Source organism: Geotrypetes seraphini, chromosome 5 (assembly GCF_902459505.1).
Source record: "Geotrypetes seraphini chromosome 5, aGeoSer1.1, whole genome shotgun sequence".
Taxonomy (NCBI): domain Eukaryota; kingdom Metazoa; phylum Chordata; class Amphibia; order Gymnophiona; family Dermophiidae; genus Geotrypetes; species Geotrypetes seraphini.
The window spans coordinates 261,372,047-261,391,641 of NC_047088.1; the positions used below are offsets into that span (position 1 = coordinate 261,372,047).

At 44.4% G+C, this 19,595-nt stretch overlaps 1 protein-coding gene across 8 annotated transcripts in view; it reads right to left on the reverse strand.

The window, feature by feature from the left end:
- The window catches only part of TNS1 (tensin 1), a 606,988-nt gene that overhangs the window by 217,168 nt on the left and 370,225 nt on the right, over positions 1 to 19,595 (reverse strand). For all 8 annotated transcript variants that reach the window (XM_033945996.1, XM_033945995.1, XM_033945994.1 and 5 more), the window contains 2 exons: positions 3,366 to 3,415; positions 1,600 to 1,771 (listed from right to left, as the gene is read on the reverse strand). In XM_033945996.1, the coding sequence (XP_033801887.1) occupies positions 1,600 to 1,771; positions 3,366 to 3,415 (222 nt within the window). The remainder of the gene's footprint in view (positions 1 to 1,599; positions 1,772 to 3,365; positions 3,416 to 19,595) is intronic.

The following is a 19,595-nucleotide window of genomic DNA, read 5'->3' on the forward strand; positions in this document are numbered from 1 at the left end:
GCGGTGGTGCCTCCTGCACCCTCCTCTCTGCTCCCTCCTTCTCTGCCAATCCCCACCCCCTCCTCTCTACCCCACACCTGCACCCTCCCTTCCCACCCCTGTACCTCTTAAAATCTTTGCCAGTGCAAGCAGCTTCTCCGGCCCCGTGACCCAAAAATGATCTCAGAGGGAGTCAGGCCAGTGCAAGCAGCATGCTATAATAGTTGCGCCGGCAAAGAAAGGGAGGGCACGAGCGTGGTGTCGGGGGGCAGAAGGGTTCCGGCATCCCCAAGGCCTGCCCCCTGCTCCCTCCTTACTATGCCACTGTTCCATGGATACTTAACAAGTATGCTCTTCCACAGCATTTCACCCTTCCAGAAACCACAAGAGCTCCGTCTCATAACTCTACAGAACATAATTGCACTTATCTACTTGTATCTAACTCAACTGTATTGAACTTTAAATTGCTGTATTGTAAAATTCTAATGATTACTACATCCATCTCTGGTAAGTACCTCATAGTATACTTCTTACTTTGTATTTCATTGTTGAAACTCCTAAATGTAATGTAAACTTCTTGATTTGTAAGTCGCCTTGAACCTACATAGGCTTAGAGCAGGGGTCTCAAAGTCCATCCTCGAGGGCCGCAATCGAGTCGGGTTTGCAGGATTTCCCCAATGAATATGCATGAGATCTATTTGCATGCACTGCTTTCATTGTATGCTAATAGATCTCATGCATATTCATTGGGGAAATCCTGAAAACCCAACTGGATTGCGGCCCTCGAGGAGGGACTTTGAGACCCCTGGCTTAGAGCGACCCAGAAATTGGAGATTAGATTAGAAAAGAAAGAACTGGGCAATGCAGTATTTCACAAAATATCGAAGACCTGGCTTTTCCAAATATGAGCTCTGCTGGTACCTGAGAGGAGTAGGATTTCAGTTGAGTTCAGTTTAGTGATAATTATTTATTGAAAAATATTTACCTGCTGCCTAAAGTCTGGGAGGTTTACAAAACGACATAGATAGAGTCATAGAGGCTCCTACATCCTCCACTACGAACAGACTCATTTCGTTCACATACATGCATTGTCCTAGAACTAAATCTTCATGAGTTTTGAAAAGTATCACAGAAATACTTACTGTATTTTTGTTTACATAACTGTGTCTTCAAAAGCTTCTTAAAAGTATCCCTAGGTTTACATAATCGTAACTGACATGTCAACGAGTTCCAAAATCTCACCCCTTACTATTGAAAACAGAGAATTCCTGACCCTGGTATGTATCACATTTCTCTCTTTCATCTCATATCCTGGGCAGATCTTAATTCCCTTCTTGGACAATACAACTTTTACAACAAATCTCGAACACATCCAGAGGCTGAATGATATAAAATCAAGAGCACTTTATATTGTGGTACTGCTCTAGACTGAAGGAGTGAGACAGTAATCTGGGATCTGATTGGCTGAGAATACATTTGGGGTGGTAATTCAAGGAAGGGAGTCATCTGTGGAAAATATTATGGATTTTATTTTATTTTTTTTATTATATGGTTTTAAACCTGCAAACTGCTTTGGATTATTTTTAGAAATCAAGAAAGAAATCAACGGAAGGTCCTTACCAGGTAATTGTCGCCATGTTTGCATTTCAGCATCTGAGCTACTTCCTTTAGGTTGGTGCAGAAAGTGGGCTCTTCTGTGGCACTTGAGTAGGTGACAGAAATGATTCTCTCCGTGACGTAGATAAGGTCCAGCTCACAGGTGTCTTCCATGGTGTGGGTCAGGCTCATGCTCCTGTGGGAAGGAGGACAGTGAAGGTTCATCAAAGCATCTGACGACTCCAGATGGACATGGCATCTGCACATTCGAGGTAACAGACACATTTCTGCTTAGACAAGCAAAGACCCTCCTTTGGTTCTTCTTGAAACCTAAACGATTTAGTCCTTATCGCCTGAAAGATCACTTTGTTTAAAAACTCATTTGCTATGTAGAAAATCCCAGAAGAAGTACAAATATGCAGACAGTGACTTCAGGCCTTCTGGTGCTCTCTATGCAATGGTGTAGTAAGGGGAGGAGGGGGTCTGTCCCAGGCGCCATCAGCACCCATCTTCCGCCCCCTCTTTCCTCGCCCCTCCTGCCACTCGCATGCCCCTTCAACATTTGCGGCATCAGTAGCAACCCCAATCTGCTACTCGTGCCAGCGTCGGCTCTTCCTCCTAGAATAGACTAGTACAGTATAATAGACTACTGGGCCAGAAATGCTTGGAATGCAGGAAATCTGCAGTCCTGATGGCTCCTTTAAGAGGCCATTTGGGTCAGCAGGAATCTGTTCTATCACAAATGTTTTTTTTTAAAAACTGTCAATTTTTCCCAATGTCATGAGAGGGCAAGATCCATAGAACAGCGTAGAAAATAAATGAACCGAGAGGCTGCTGAAGTCCTCAAGGCAGGAAGCAAACCTCAGCTTCTCATTGGTTAAAAAGACAGTCAGGCTGGTTTCAGCTCAACGGCCTACAGAGAAACATTAACCCGTGTGTCTGCATTCTACTGCATCCATGGAGAACAGCAGTGATCACGTTGTAACTTTATCATTAATTACACTCCCCCCCCTCTATATTCACAAGACCACCAGGCTTTAAACGGTCCAGGAGACGGGATGGTATAGAAACTCGTGAATAGCCGAATTCACAAATCTTAACTGCGTAAACATGGAGGAGGGAGTGTGACGTAGTGGTTAAAGCTACAGTCTCAGCACCCTGGGGTTGTGGTTTCAAATCCACACTGCTCCTGGTGACCCTGAGCAAGTCACTTAATCCCCCTATTGCCCCAGGTACATTAGATAAATTGTGAGCCCACCAGGACAGACAGGGACAAATGCTCAAGTTCCTGAATAAATGAATGTAAACCATTCTGAGCTCTCCTGAGAGAACGGCATAGAAAATTGAATGAATAAATAGTGTGAAAAGCTTCAGCCTCTGATACCCAGAGCTGGTATTGTGACATCATAATGCCTCGTTCCACCAATAAGAGCCAACCTCATCAGTGATGTCACAATGGCTGGATTGCCCTGTACGTGGCTCACTCTTAGTACATTTTGATTTCTAGAGTGGTTAAAGCTACAGCCTCAGCACCTTGAGGTTGTGGGTTCAAACCCTGGGCAAGTCACTTAATCCCCCCATTGCCCCAGGTACATTAGGTAGAGGACAATGCTTCAGTACTTCAATAAATTCATATAAACTGTTTTGAGCTCCCCTGAGAGAACAGTATAGAAAATTGAATCAAATAATGGTCTTGTATGTTATTTCCTGTGTACGTAATTGATGTTCCCTGGCTCTGAACAGTGTCACTTATCAATTTTATAAAATTAATTTCTGTTAGCATACTCTACCTGGAAGGTCTGAGTCGTGACTGAGCACTCTTGGAAGATTTTGTTGACCCCTAAAGAAATACAAAGACAGACATGTCAAGATTAGCACAATCTGAACGGGCATCTCTTAAAGTCGCAATTAGCCTTTGCGTGTTGCGCCTGGAGAAGTTACAACATTATCAGCGGGAGAACCAGAAGCGCCCAGCTGTGAGCGACAGTCAGGCTGGCGTCTTCTGTGATGCTTCTCAGCTTTCAGTACATCTGCAGCTTACACTCAGGGGCCCATAATCAAAAAACACAAACATCCAAAATTCATCCTAAATCAGCACATAGATGCCCTAATCGCCAGGACGTCCAAGTGCTGATAATAAACACCTTAAAGCGAGGTGTTCCAGCCTCTGTACGTTCAGAGCACGAGATGGGCGAGGTGGAGGCATGTTATGGGCGGGCTTTGGGCAGTCTCAAGAGCGGGTTAGACATGGACGTCTTGCAGCGATAAATATTTTGCAAGACATCCTAGACAGGACTTATCCGTTTGGAACTAGACCTGTTTTAGAAGGGTCTAAGTGCCACAAAGGTTCCCAAACTGCATGCATCAAGATAACGCACCCCTACACTCCCCCAGTGCTCACGGACCCCCCTCACACCCACAAAGACCAGAATACAAACGTACATACCTGTCTCCAGAACATCAGCACAGGGGTGTTAAGTAGTCTGGGGAGTGGGCTAGTGAGCCATAGAGAGGAGGACCCAGGCCCCTAATCTACTCTGACCACATTTATGATGGAAAATTTGAGCCGCCAAAACCCCTTCTCTACTGCCATATAGGTGCCACTTGCACCCATAAGGCTCATATAGACCGCTCTGAATTGACTCTCCAGACATTAGTAGCGGTATAGAAACTCTCAATAATCATGATCATAAAGGCTATTGGGGTTGTAGACAGGTGGGTATAATGGGTTTGGGGGGGTGCTCATCATACCCTATATGGGAGTTCTGATGAGAGGTTTATCTGGCACCCTTCATGTGAAGTTCACAGCAGTGCCCTCTAAGGTGCCCCACTGCTCTGTTGCCATGTCTGGGTAGCCAGTCCATCACAATGCTGGCCCCTCCCACATCCAAATGGTCTTGTTCTGGGTATTTGGACAAAATTTTGTCCAAAAATGGGATATAAAGATAGACAACCTGATATTCTGAGCGTCCCAATGGCCTGGACGTAATGATAGAGGATTTTCAAAAAATATATATTTCTAGACGAATGGTAGTTTGCTTTTCAAAAATAAGCATTTTCTTACTGCTAACTTTGGATGTGTAGCGCCATACATCCAAAATGGGCTTTGACATATGTTTTGAAAATGCCCCTCTCAGTCATTGATGCATTGTCCACTTGTCCAATTCTTGATGCATTGTCCACTGAAAACCATGGGTTGTCATACATCATCTCTTGGAAGCGTCCCTTCACTTCCCCTGTACCTCCCGAGGGAAGTGGTGGAGAGGAAATCAGTGATGGAATTCAAAACAGCGTGGGATAAACATAGAGGATCTCTAATTAGAAAATGAAGGATGTAAATTAAAGAGTTAAGGCCGGTACTTGCCAGACTTTATGGTAGACATCCTGCAAAGAGGATGGTTGAATAGGCTGGAGTGAGCTTGGACGGCAACTTTAGCATTTGGTGGACTATGACCCAGAAATATCAAAGAAGACACAAGTTAATTTAATCAAGTATTTTTAATGGAAATAACTAATGGGCAGACTGGATGAACCGTTCGGGTCTTTATCTGCCGTCATGTACTATGTTACCTCTTTATCGTTCCCGGTGCGAGCAGCAACCCCCAACCAGATGCTCGTGCCTGCATTGGCTCTTCCTCTGACATCACTTCCTGGACCCGCATCTAGGAACTGACATCAGAGGAAGAGCCGATGCTGGTGCGAGCAGCCAGTTAGGGTCGCTGTTCGCGCCAGGAACGTTAAAAAGGTACGGGATTAGGGGGGGGGGGGTGCGCGCCCACCTGGCAGGAATGGGTGGGGAAGAAGCGGGTGGGGTGGAGAAGAGGGCGGGGGAAGGGTGACACCGCCCCGGGGCGCCTCTCACCCTCACTACGCCACTGGTAACTTGGGATGCATCGGGCTCTGTGCAGCGCTCTCATGGGATTCTGGGCTCGATAGCATAACATAATATAACTTTATTCTTCTATACCGCCACAATCAGACGATTTTTATGTGGTTTACACCGAACAGAGCTGGACAATCAGCGAAATACAAAATACAAATAGCAAAAGTATAATATATTTCTTAAGAATAGTCAGAGTAATATACATAATACATAGTACAGAGTCATAGTACATAGGATTTTTTGGACCCCAGTTGGATTACAAAAAATAGATAATTCTTTTTTTTTTTTTTTAATTGTCTTTATTAGCAACTGCAAAGGGACATACAACCAGGATCAAAGTAAGCAGAAAAATAGCACTTGAAAACTATGACAGCAAATGTTGCACATGACAAGAATTCTACTGTCATATTAATGGTGTCAGGTCAAAAGCGCGCCGGGACAAAGGCGCGTGCAGACAATTGAGCGCAGCGCGGAGGTGCGCACTGCAGAAAATTACTGTTTTTAGGGCTCCGACGGGGGAGCATGGGGGGGAACCCCCCCACTTTACTTAATAGAGATCGCGCCGCGTTGTGGGGGCGTTGTGGGGGGTTTGAGGGGTTGTAACCCCCCACATTTTACTGAAAACTTCACTTTTTCCCTGTTTTCAGGGAAAAAGTTAAGTTTACAGTAAAATGTGGAGGGTTACAACCCCCCAAACCCCCCACAACGCCGGCGCGATCTCTATTAAGTAAACTGGGGGGGGCTCCCCAACAAAAACCCCCTTCGGAGCCCCTAAAAACTGTAATTTTCTTCAGTGCGCGCCTCCGTCTTGCGCTCAGTTGTCGGCGCATGCCTTTGTCTTTCGCGGGGTTGTCTATGAACCCATATTAATATCGGGACTCTTGATCAAATGTTATATTTTTGTCCACTGATACTTAATTTCTGAAGGTCAATTTGGGGACAGATAAATATTATTCTCGAATCATCTATTCCTTTAGCTGATGAAACCATAATTTGTGGTACGTTGTTACAGGTAAGGCCTGCTTTGGATAAATACAAGAGCCGTCTTTTATTGATCAAGGCAGGAATAGCCATCCACATGATTACAAGGACAGACTTAACGACACATTCTGGTGGGCAAGTGTGAAAGAATGAATGGGGAACGCTTGGGTCTTAGCAAATACATTTAATAAAATATGGAGCCCATTCACTGCATTTGTTAACATACAATAATAGAGAGATATCTTTTATTTCTTAGATTTCCTTACACATTCCGGGTGGGGGGAAAGGAGGGAGGGGAAAGTATTTGGAAGAGTTTAAAAATATTTAAATATAATATTGTGATAAATAATATGATTTAATATATTAATAATTGGGAGGAGGGAGGAAAATGGATGTTTTCTTTAATAATGTGTTTAATATGCTGTATTTTATGCAATCTGTTAAAATTATATTAATTGTAGTACACTGTCAAAGCTTGAAAATGAATAAAGAATTAAAAAAAAAGAATAGTCAGAGTTGAATTATTGTTATTAATATAACTTCTATTTAGAAAATGCATTTATCAAACAATACAATCTTAATTTCTTTCCGATGGACCCAGTAAGGCTGTTCTTGTTCCTGAACTCAGAAGCGTGCGTAACATGGTAAAGAAAAGAAATCTACAGATCTCAGTATGGGAAAGTCTAAATTCCCTGGGGAAATGTTTAAATCCCAAAACCCAAACAAGCCCATTAATAATTACTAATGATTACAAGGGATTATACATTCACTCATATGATGATGATCTTATATGAAAATTTATTTTATCTTTTTAAACAGTTGTCTGAAGTCAAAATGTCCTCGGTTTGATGAACTGCATGCAAAGCCTGTTCTACAGATGTTCTCCGCGCTGGTGTACAGATGTTCATCGCGCTGTTCTTTCATCTTTCTAGTGCTGTGGAGCAGATATGGCTCGATCCAAGAAGCAATCAAAATGAATATTAACCACAACTTTATCACCCCATATACACATGCCTGCCAATTTTATTTGTTTAAAAACTTACGATCTCGCATTTCCAAAAACAGTCAAAGCGGGGTACGATGGAAAAGTTAAAAGAAAGAAAGGAACTCCGAATTTGAATTAAAAGAATAAGTACAGAAACATCGTTCAACAGTCGCTCGGTCCAAAAAAAAAAAAAAATTCTCAGTGCAGAAGTTCCATAGATAATCCTCAGGAATATTAAGCATAGGTCAATTTAAAAAAAAAAAAAAATAAAAAAAAAGATTTTCTGGGTCTGTCGCTTTGATAAAGTGCTACCAAAGAATTTTCTACAGCATCCATCAACTGCCTTTGGGTTTTTCACATGAAATCGCCTACGAGGGGCTGATGGAAAGTCCTCAGCCCAACCAACCAGCTTCCTAAGTTCTGAGTGTTACTTGCCACTGTATCTTAGTTCATTGGCACTAATCCTCCCTTTTACTAAACAATGGATGGACCATTCGGGTCTTTATCTGCCGTCATCTACTATGATAGAGGTTATTAGCGCAGGGAGCCATGCTCAATACTCTGCCCTGCTCCCGACGCTCATAGGAACTCTATGAGCATCGGGAGCAGCGCAGAGCATTTAGGGCGGCTCCCTACGCTAATAACCGCTATCACGGTTTAGTAAAAGGGAGACTTAGTGCCAATTTGCAGAAACAAAATTCTATGTTTTTCACATTGTTTCAGATCATTCATTGAACCATATCCACCCCCCCCCCTCATAGCAACATTCCAGAGCTGAGATTGTGATGTCATAAAGCCTCATTCCACCAATAAGAGCCAACCTCATCAGTGATGTCGCAATGGCTTGATTGTCCTATACTTGGCTCACATAAGAACATAAGAGCTGCCATACTGGAACAGACCGAAGATTCATCAACCCCAGTAGCCCGTTCCCACAATGGCCAATCCAGGTCACTAATACCTGGCCAAAACCCAAGGAGTAGCAACATTCCATGCAGAATCTCAAAGAATAGCAAGCTTCCGGAATCCCAGAGAGTAGCGACATTCCATGCTACCGATCCAGGGCAAGCAGTGGCTTCCCCCATGTCTTTCTCAATAACAGACTATGGACTTTTCCTCCAGGAACTTGTCCAAACCTTTTTTAAAACCAGTTACGCTATCGGCTCTTACCACATCCTCTGGCAACACGTTCCAGAGCTTAACTATTCTCTGAGTGAAAAGAAATTTCCTCCTATTGGTTTTAAAAGTATTTCTCTGTATTTCATCGAGTGTCTCCTAGGCTTTGTAATTTTTGACGGAGTGAAAAATCGATCCACTTGTACCCGTTCTATTCCACTCAGGATTTTGTAGACTTCAATCATATCTCCGCTCTGCTGTCTCTTTTCCAAGCTGAAGAGCCCAAACTGTTTTAGTCTTTCCTCATATGAAAGGAGTTCCTTCCCCTTTTCCATCTTGGTCGCTCTTCTTTGAACCTTTTCTAGTGCCGCTATATCTTTCTTAAGATAAGGAGACCAGAATTGAATGCAATACTCCAGATGAAGTCACACCATGGAGCAATACAGGGGTATTATAACATTCTTAGTCTTGTTAACCACCCCTTTTTTAATAATTCCTAGCATCCTGTTTGCTTTTTTGGCCGCCGGCACACATTGGGCGGAAGATTTCATTGTATTGTCTACGATGACACCCAGATCCTTTTCTTGGGGACTCTAGCATCTGGAAACTGTGATTTGGGTTATTCTTCCCAAAGTGCATCACTTTGCATTTGTCCATATTAAATTTCATCTGCCATTTGGATGCCCAGTTTTCCAATTTTGTAATGTCCGCTTGCAATTCTTCACAATCCGCATGCGTTTTAACAACTTTGAACAGTTTAGTGTCATGTGAAAATTTAATCCCCTCACTCATCGTTCCAATTTCCAGATCATTTATAAATAAGTTAAATAGCACCGGCCCCAGTACAGACCCCTGTGGCACTCCACTGTTTACTCTCCTTCACTGAGAAAACCCTACCCTACCCTCTGTTTTCTATCCGCTAACCAATTCCTAAACCACAACTTCACACTGTATAGCGGAATAAGACTTGAAACAGGGACTCTAAAATCTTCTTTGTAAAAGAGAGAATGTGGGTGTCCTGCTACAAGTAAAAATAAACAGCTGCACCAGATTCTGTTTTTCATCAAGGATGTATTTATTTTGGGGCTGTTAAGATTATTTTTTAAAGTCGTTTCACTGGCTTTGTGTGTATATCTCCGACAGGGCCTGGAGCTGGGAACTTTTCCTCAGTGATTCTGCACTGTTTCAACGTCTCGAGATAGGGAGTGAGGTTATGTTTCCCCTGAAAAGGGGGAGAATCAAAGATTAGAGGTTCTAATTCAAGGCCTGATGTCCTTCTTTTCCTTCTGCAAGCTGCAGTCGCTAGACCAAGAAAAATCTCAAAAATGGCTGCACTTCTGCATTATAGGTCAGAATAATTATGTCTTCGATATGCCAACTGGAGTGCTGGGAGTTCAAATGGATAATTTATTGACTATGGAACCTCAGGTCAGATTGATTAAGAGGAAAGCTTTTGGCTTTTTAAGGAACTGCGGGAAATCCGTAAATATATTGATACACTAGTGTTTGCAATTCTAGCTTCATCGCTTAGGGCTCCTTTTACTGAGCTGCGTTAGCGTTTTTAGCGCGGTTCAATGCTATTCCATGCATTAAAGCCCTAACATGGCTTAGTAAAAGGAGCCCTTAGACTTTCTTTGATGGGTCATTATAACAACTGCAGTCAGGGCGATCTTTTCGATCTCTAAATATGACAGAATTACTGGACAGATACGGGGAAATGCTTGAGTACCTGAATGAAAACCAGTTTTCTTTTTCTTGAAAATATACTTCTCCATTTATTGTTTTTATCACTGTACACTGCTCAAAAGTCTGATTGAGCAGCATAAACTAACACCGCAGGAAGCATTTCAATCCCCCGAAGCAACCTGCTCTACTCTTCAACACTTCTGGAAATGTCCAGATAACCTCTTATGTAATCCGCCTTGAACTGCAAGGTAATGGCGGAATAAAAGTCACTAAAGCTAAAAGGGGATAGATTCCGTACAAACGTAAGGAAGTTCTTCTTCACCCAGAGAGTGGTAGAAAACTGGAACGCTCTTCCGGAGTCTGTCGTAGGGGAAAACACCCTCCAGGGATTCAAGACAAAGTTGGACAAGTTCCTGCTAGACCAGAATGTACGCAGGTAAGGCTAGTCTCAGTTAAATCAACCTAAATAAATCCAGGAAAAATTCCATCTCATACTGAAGGGAATAGACTTAGCGGATAAAGACAGGTTGTTCACCCTCTCCAAGGTAGGGAGAACGAGAGGGAACTCTCTAAAGTTGAAAGGGGATAGATTCCATACAAACGTAAGGAAGTTCTACTTCACCCAGAGAGTGGTAGAAAACTGGAACGCTCTTCCGGAGGCTGTCATAGGGGAAAACACCCTTCAGGGATTCAAATAGAGGAAAACACCCTCCAGGGATTCAAGACAAAATTGGACAAGTTCCTGCTGAACCGGAACGTACGCAGGTAGGGCTAGACTCATTCAGGGCACTGGTTTGTGACCTAAGGGTCACCATGGGAGCGGACTGCTGGCATGATGGACCACTGGTCTGACCCAGTAGTGGCAATTCTTACATTCTTATAAGAAATTTTAAATAAACTTGTAACTTGAAACTTGATTTAAGCTATAAATGGTATATAAATACTAAAATAAAAAAATTCATACATTAAATTACATTGGTTGCCAGTACAGGCAAGGATAGATTTTAAGCTTGGTGTAATGGTTTTAAAATATTTTATATTGTCAAGGACCATCGTATCTGCTGAAATTAGTCTCCTTATCTGTATGTTGATCAGAGCATGCTTTAAGGAAGCAGTTTTACCTTCAATTTCCCTTCCCATCACAAATTAAGGGGTCCTTTTACCAAGGCGTGCTAGCCGGTTTAGCGCAAGCTAAATATTAGGGTTGGGGATGCAGAAACTAAGGCGAAAGGAGTTAGGAGTCGAAAGCACTCTTGAAGAGGTGGGCTGACATTTATAGACAGTCCCTGCTCCGAAGAGCTTACAGTCTAACTTGGACAGACAGACATGACATATAGGGTTGAGGATGCAGAACCCAAGGTGAGAGGAGTTAGGAGTCGAAAGCACTCTCAAAGAGGTGGGCTGACATTTATAGACGGTCCCTGCTCCGAAGAGCTTACAATCTAACTTGGATAGACAGACATGACATATAGGGTTGGGGGATGCAGAACTGAAGGCGAGAGGAGTTAGTAGTCAAAAGCACTCTCAAAGAGATTGGCTGACATTTATAGACGGTCCCTGCTCCGAAGAGCTTACAGTCTATCTTGGACAGACAGACATGACATATAGGGTTGAGGATGCAGAACCCAAGGTGAGAGGAGTTAGGAGTCGAAAGCACTCTCGAAGAGGTGGGCTGACATTTATAGACGGTCCCTGCTCCGAAGAGCTTACAGTTTAACTTGGACAGACAGACATGACATATAGGGTTGAGGATGCAGACCCCAGGGTGAGAGGAGTTAGGAGTCGAAAGCACTCTCGAAGAGGTGGGCTGACATTTATAGACGGTCCCTGCTCCGAAGAGCTTACAGTCTAACTTGGACAGACAGACATGACATATAGGGTTGAGGATGCAGAACCCAAGGTGAGAGGAGTTAGGAGTCGAAAGCACTCTCAAAGAGGTGGGCTGACATTTATAGACGGTCCCTGCTCCGAAGAGCTTACAATCTAACTTGGATAGACAGACATGACCTATAGGGTTGGGGGATACAGAACTGAAGGCGAGAGGAGTTAGTAGTCAAAAGCACTCTCAAAGAGATGGGCTGACATTTATAGACGGTCCCTGCTCCGAAGAGCTTACAGTCTATCTTGGACAGACAGACATGACATATAGGGTTGAGGATGCAGAACCCAAGGTGAGAGGAGTTAGGAGTCGAAAGCACTCTCGAAGAGGTGGGCTGACATTTATAGACGGTCCCTGCTCCGAAGAGCTTACAGTTTAACTTGGACAGACAGACATGACATATAGGGTTGAGGATGCAGACCCCAGGGTGAGAGGAGTTAGGAGTCGAAAGCACTCTCGAAGAGGTGGGCTGACATTTATAGACGGTCCCTGCTCCGAAGAGCTTACAATCTAACTTGGATAGACAGACATGGCATATAGGGTTGGGGATGCAGAACTGAAGGTGAGAGGAGTTAGGAGTCAAAAGCACTCTTGAAGAGGTGGGCTGACATTTATAGACGGTCCCTGCTCCAAAGAGCTTACAGTCTAACTTGGACAGACAGACATGACATATAGGGTTGAGGATGCAGAACCCAAGGTGAGAGGAGTTAGGAGTCAAAAGCACTCTCGAAGAGGTGGGCTGATATTTATAGACGGTCCCTGCTCCGAAGAGCTTACAATCTAACTTGGATAGACAGACATGACATATAGGTTTGGGGATGCAGAACTGAAGGTGAGAGGAGTTAGGAGTGAAAAGCACTCTCAAATAGGTGAGCTTTTAACTGGGTCTTGAACACTGCCTGAGACAGAGCCTGCCGTAGTGATTCGGGCAGCTTGTTCCAAACAAATGGTGTAATAAGACAGAAGGGAAGGAGTCTGGAGTTGGCAGTTGAATAGACGGGCAGAAAATAATGAGAGAAGGAAGAGAGAATTTTTTTAAGACAATGAATGAATGGCAATCTAGGAAAAGATCGGATGTTAAAGTTCTGAGGCTTTTTCTTACCCCAGTTTACCGAAATGAAAAGATTTAAGAACAAGAAAATTACTCTTAATTATGTGCTTTAAAGGTCTGGCCAGTTGTTTTATCTACAGCGGATTTTTCGATTTTGCATTTGCTGTCATTTGTTTTTAAGCCACACGACAGCTACAAATTTTCTGGCACGCCGCCAACTCAAGCCATGACCCTCTGCCTATGAATGTCAATATTTCCATCTGCCACTTTTCATCAGGCAAAGGAGACTTTGTTTTGGGAACCACGCTCAGCGAGCCTCGTGTTCTATTCTGGCAAGTAAAAGAAAGATTGCCGAGTGTCTCCACGTCAGTCACCCCAGGGCCTCGGCCGCCTCTCGGCAACAAGAACCACAAATGATAAATGTTTTTTCTGGGTCACCCTAGAGCAAGTGGTTCCACGCATATCTGGATAACTGCTCTCAATGCTCATTTGTTTCAGCTGCTCACTGGCACAGGACACATTGGTTAGTCTCTAACTGCAGTTAGATTTTAGTATAGATATCGCCCTATCTTGTACTATTAAAATAATGAAATACATTGTTAAAACTACTTTTATCAGTCATCTTTCAAATACTGAGCCAGAAGATCTAACTTTCTTCCCATGAGTCTCCTTGCAAAAGCACTGGCTGCTTTGGTGTTTAGATTTAATTCTTTATTATAGACCAGGGGTAGGGAGCTCCGGTCCTCGAGAGCCGTATTCCAGTCGGGCTTTCAGGATTTCTCCAATGACTATGCATTGAAAGCAGTGCATGCAAATAGATCTCATGCATAGTCATTGGGAAAATCCTGAAAACCCGACTGGACTACGGCTCTCGAGGACCGGAGTTCTCTACCCCTGTATAGACCACTGACAAATTGGGGACCTAAGCCTAAAACCCTAAACTTAGCTTACTGCTGAAGTGAGTCTAAAATCGTCAAAAGAATCTTTATTCTGGCTTCCTACCCAAAAAATGCATCTGACTCCAACCACTTGGTTAGGATGGAATTGCACTACAGGAGGCTTCCAAAATCAACGCCACTCATAACAGCCCAAACACAGCTAATTAGGTAATTAGCAGTGAAAGGAATGCAGTAAAGTACCTCAGTGCATGATTCCAAGGCCATTAATCAGCTCTGCACAGATAGGAAGGAAACTACTTGGAAGAGGTCTCGGCCAAGTCTAGCCAGAGAAGAACAAGCTGCGATTGTCTTTGCCTCCTCCAGAGCAAGAAGTTATCGAAGCAGAGACCAGTTCCTCCTGCTCTGGAACAATACAGGACTTGCTCAAGCCCGGGCTAGTTCAACGCAGCGAGAAACCGAGAGGTGCCTGCTCTGAGGGTGCTGTGGCTGCCCGAGCATCCCCAATATTTTTGGGACTTGATGTGACCTCAGACGTACATGTGCAGTTCTGTCTTTCACAGACTTGCATGCTGCAGCGCTGCCTAAGCTAGCCAGGATCAGAAATAGTGGCATACCAAGGGGAGGAGGTCCGCCCCTGGTGCAGTTTATTGGGGGGTGCTCCAGTCCAGAATCCAGTCTCTCCATGCTGCAGCCTGCAAGCTTTGGGCTGCCGGCAGCGTTGATGTGCTTTACACGCTGCCTCCGACGGTCCCAGAAGCTTTCCCTCTGCTGCGATGTCCCGCCATCACAGGGACAGGAAGTAGAGGGAAAGCTTCCGGGGCCACCAAAGGCAGCAAGTTCAGCTCATCTCGCACATCAAGCAGCATTATGGGGTAAAGACCTTGAACAATTACTCGTGCCTACTACCTATGGAGAATTCAGGAAACGCCTAAAAACACATCTGTTCCTGAAATACTTAGGAAACCAACCTAATCAATCTTAATCCTCAACAAACAATCGCAAGAACTATCAATCACTAAGTCTGTACTTCTTTATTCACTCAATCTGTTTGAGAACCTTGTAGATTGCAACGGTGTTGAATTAAATCCGCAACCGATCCCGAGTAGCAAACGCTCAGAGTGGGCACCGAATGCGCAGTTTCTTTTTTTTCAAAGCTTACAAGTAGCAGAGAGAAATGTTGCACCCGGTTGCAGGGCAGGATTAATTCTTCGAGGGCCCCTAGGCACACAAGTACATTGGGCCCCCTGGCCCTGCCATGCCTATGCCCCACCCCTGCCCCACCCATGTCCCCCGCCCCTACCCCGCCCATCTGTTTTCTTCTTTACTTCTTTATTTCCACTTGTATTTTTTAAAAAAAAAAAAAAAATTCAAAACAAAGTGCACAGTTTTTCTTCTATGCCACCCCCAAACATCTCTGAACAAATCCCTCTTCCTTCCCTTCCCACCTATTTACCCAGGAATTTAACTCTGAACCCTTTCCATGCATATATGAAAGTGTTCAAATATTTGTAAAGCAGTAATACTATCCAAAATATAAGTCTATATTAATAACCAAGTTTACAACGCCTCTCAACTGCCTCACCCATATGTATGTATAAACAACCAAATCTGTAACTCCTCTAGTACGTTCCACTCCATGTTTGTTAATTTGCAACAAAACAACAAGGCAAGCAGTCCACCAAAGAATCCAACATGAAACAAAAGAAGATTGGCAGAAAATAAGGAGATTCAAATCAGGTTTATTCAAGCTGCTCCCAAGAACTATGCTTGATGCATTTCTCCAAACAAGGCTAGTGAACGCTAACAAAAAACCATGTCTTTCATACAAACAGAACACAGAAAACACCTTCGCCTAGTATGGAATAAGTAATCACAAACTAACCTCTTCCCCTTTTGCAAAACTGTTGTATGGTTTTTAGCCACAGCCAGCGCTAAAAAAATGCTCTACAGTTTGGTAAAAGGGGGGATAAAATAGAAATACGTAGACAAAGGTTAAATAAAACCACCAAGACGCTGGACTCTGCATACAATGCAACACCACAGAAACAGCAATGCATCTCCCCTAAAGCAAAAATAAAAATAAATAGAAAATATTTTTCTACCTTTGTCTTGTCTGGTTTCAGCTCTCCTCATCTTCTTGTCACTCTCTTCCTTTCATCTTCTGTCTTTCTGTGCCACTTCCAGAAACTGTATGCCTCCCCCTTACATCTTTCCCTTCACTCCCATTGGTCTGGAATCCATCTTCTTCCATTCCCTCCTCCAATGGTCTGGCATCTCTCTCCTCTCCTCTTCTTCCCTTCCCTTCCCTCTCCCATACCCACTTCCCCATGGTCTGGAATTTCACTCTGTCCTCTCCCTACCCCCATTTCCATCAGTATCAGTCCCCTTTCTTTCCCTCTAACCCAATTCCATCCGGTATCCTTCCCCCTTATGTTTTCCCCCTTTCCCTGCACACCAATTCCATCAGCATCTGCCCCCTTTCTTTCCCTCCAACCCCATTCCATCTAGTATCCTTCCCCCTTTCCCTGCACCCTAATTCTATCAGCATCTGCCCTCTTCTTTCCCTTCAACCCAATTCCATCCTGTATCCTTCCCCTTATATCTCTCCCCTTCCTCTGCACACCAATTCCATCAGCATCTGCCCCTTTCTCTCCTTCTACCAGCCTTCTAGGTCAGAGGGGGCCCGCTGAAGAAACAGAGGATCTGGTGGGATTTTTCCATGGCAACGCTGCCCCCCCCCCCCCCGAGAAAGATTGGCAGTGCTGCCCCCCCCCCCCGGGAAAAATAGGCAGCGCTGGACGCCCCCTGGGAGATCGACTACACTGCCCTCACCCGGCATCGCCATCATCCAATCTGAATAAGGAACGTCAGAGGGGTTGGACTGGCAGATACAAAGAGTTGCTGCAAGGTCCCACGATGACTGCATCTGCTGGTCCAACCCCTCCAACGTCACTTACCTCTTCCCTGAGCAGAGCCGGCACATACAGTCATCACAGGAAATCATTAGGTGGGGTGGGAGACAGATATAGAAGATTGAGATACCAGACCTGGGGGAAGAAAGGAGAAGAGAAAAATGCCAAACCACTGGAGAGAAGGAAGAAGGAAGGGAGAGATGGAAGGGAAGGAGACAGAGATGTCAGGCCATGGGATTTGGTGAGGTGAAGAAGGAAGGAAAAGAGAGGAGAGAAATGTCAGAGTATGGGAGGAGGGGGAAGAGAGAGAAAGAAGAGAGAAAAATGGACAGGGTATGAAGCTGGAATGAATCATGTAAAAAGGAGAGAGGGGGCACAGCTGGATGGAAGGGGAGAGGGTAGACAGTTTATGGAAGAGACAAAGAAAGATGGCATATGCTATATGAAAGGGGGAAGAGGGCAGACAGTGGAATGAAAGGGGCAGTGAAAGAGGGCAGATGCTGGATGGAAGGAAGAGAGTGAACAGAAAATGAGGAAAGCAGAATCAGAGAAAACAATGGTAGAAAAAATAATTTTTCTTTTCTTTTTTTTTTTTTTGTTTTAGGATAAAGTAGTATTGTAGCTGTATTGCTTCTAGTCGTGCACCGTCGCGAGGAACAACTTCAACGTGTTCCTTGCGACCGCTTCAGCTGTCCTGCTGATGTCACTTCCAGGTGCCGCGCACAGGAAGTGATGTCAGAGGGAGAGCCGTCAGGGTCGTGAGGAGTGCGTTGAAGCTGTTGCTCGTGGCGGAGAACAAGTAGAAGTACGGGGGGAAGGGAAGGGGGGCGCGCGCACGGCGGATTGGAGAAGGAGCGGGGGATGGAGGTGAGGGCGGGGGAGGGGCACCTCTCATCCTCACTATGCCACTGCCCACCCTTCCATATTTTTAGCACGTGCTGCCTCTTGCCATACCCTATCATTAACATGTAGTTACATTGCAATAAAAACACATGTTAGTAGCTCCAGGTATAAGGTGTGAAATCAATTAACCGCTTAGGTCAGGGGTGGGCAACTCCGGTCCTCGAGGGCCGGAATCCAGTCGGGTTTTCAGGATTTTCTCAATGAATATGCCTGAGATCTATTTGCATGCACTGCTTTCAATACATATTCATTGGGGAAATCCTGAAAACCCGACTGGATTCCGGCCCTCGAGGATGGGAGTTGCCCACCCCTGGCTTAGGTGGTTCCAATGAGCAGTATCCAATTTCAATACCAGGTAATATGTCATCTTCCATTCAGGGGGGGGGGGAGAACTGGGGGTGCAGGGGTAGGATAATAATAGGTCATATAGAAATGTATATTGAAGGAATGATAAATTTTGTATTTTATTTAATTTGATTAATTACTTCAATACAATGTGAATAGGAGGGGGGAAGGGGAGGGGGTGAGGCGGGAAGTGGGGGAAGGGAGAAAGGGAGGTGGGGCAGTAGGGGGGTTGATATGAGTTATATGGAAATATATTTTGGAGGAATGTTAGAAATATGTATGAAAATATCATAATTGTGAATCTATTTGAAATGAAAATCTATTTGTATCTATAATAATAAAATGCTAAGCGCACATGCGCACTCTCACCGCGTGCTTCTCTGATCCCTGTTTTGTCAGGCTGTGGCAGTAGGAGTGCGCATGCGCGCCAGACAAGCCTCCCTTGCTCTCCACCTCTCCACTTCGCGGCTGCAGAAACGGCCCCACACTCGCGGCTTCAGGCTCATCCAGCTCTAGCACAGCAGAGAGTCGGCAGTCCAGACTAATCAGTTTCTCCTTCCTTCCCGCGAACCGACTGGCTCCCTTAGGCCCTTCCCGCCATCCCCCCTTCCCTTCCCATGGTCCCGACTCCAAACCTGCCGACTCCAGCAGCCTGCAGCACTGTACACATGCTGCTTCGGGGCCTTCTGCTGCCCTGATTTACTCTGGCACGTCCCTGATGACATCATCAGAAACGCAGGAGAGCAAATCAGGGCAGTAGAAGGCCCCGAAGCAGCGTGTGTAGAGTGCTGCAGATACTGCTGGAGTTGCAGGTTTGTCAGGACCGCCGGAAGGGAAGGGGGGGGTAGGGGAAATGCTGCTGCTGCACAGGGAAGTAGTGTGGGGGGAGGGAAATGGAGGGGAAATAATTCAAACAACTTATTCTGTGAAACTTCCATTATTACATAAATAAAAGGTAGGTGACAAAAGGAGAGAGAGACACAGAAAAAAAAATTTCCACATACAGCAGCCAAAGAGACAAACACCAAAACAAACACAGACAGAGAGACCAAAAGTAAGAAATACAGACAGCAGCCAAAGAGATAGACAGGAGGTGACAGTCAAAAAACCACACAGAAGAACAGGGGTTTAAAGAGACAGATTTAAAGAGAAAAAAAAATTTTGACAAGGAGAGAGAGACAAACAGAAAAAGAAGACAGATTAAAAGAGACAGACACCAAAACAAAGACAGACATACAGCGGCCAAGGAGAGAGAGACAGAAAGAAAGATAGATAGACACACAAATCTATTCCAGCACCCGTTAATATAACGGGCTTAAAGACTAGTTATATTATATTTACTTATTTCCTTCAATAAAATGTTATAAAGCAAATTTCAAT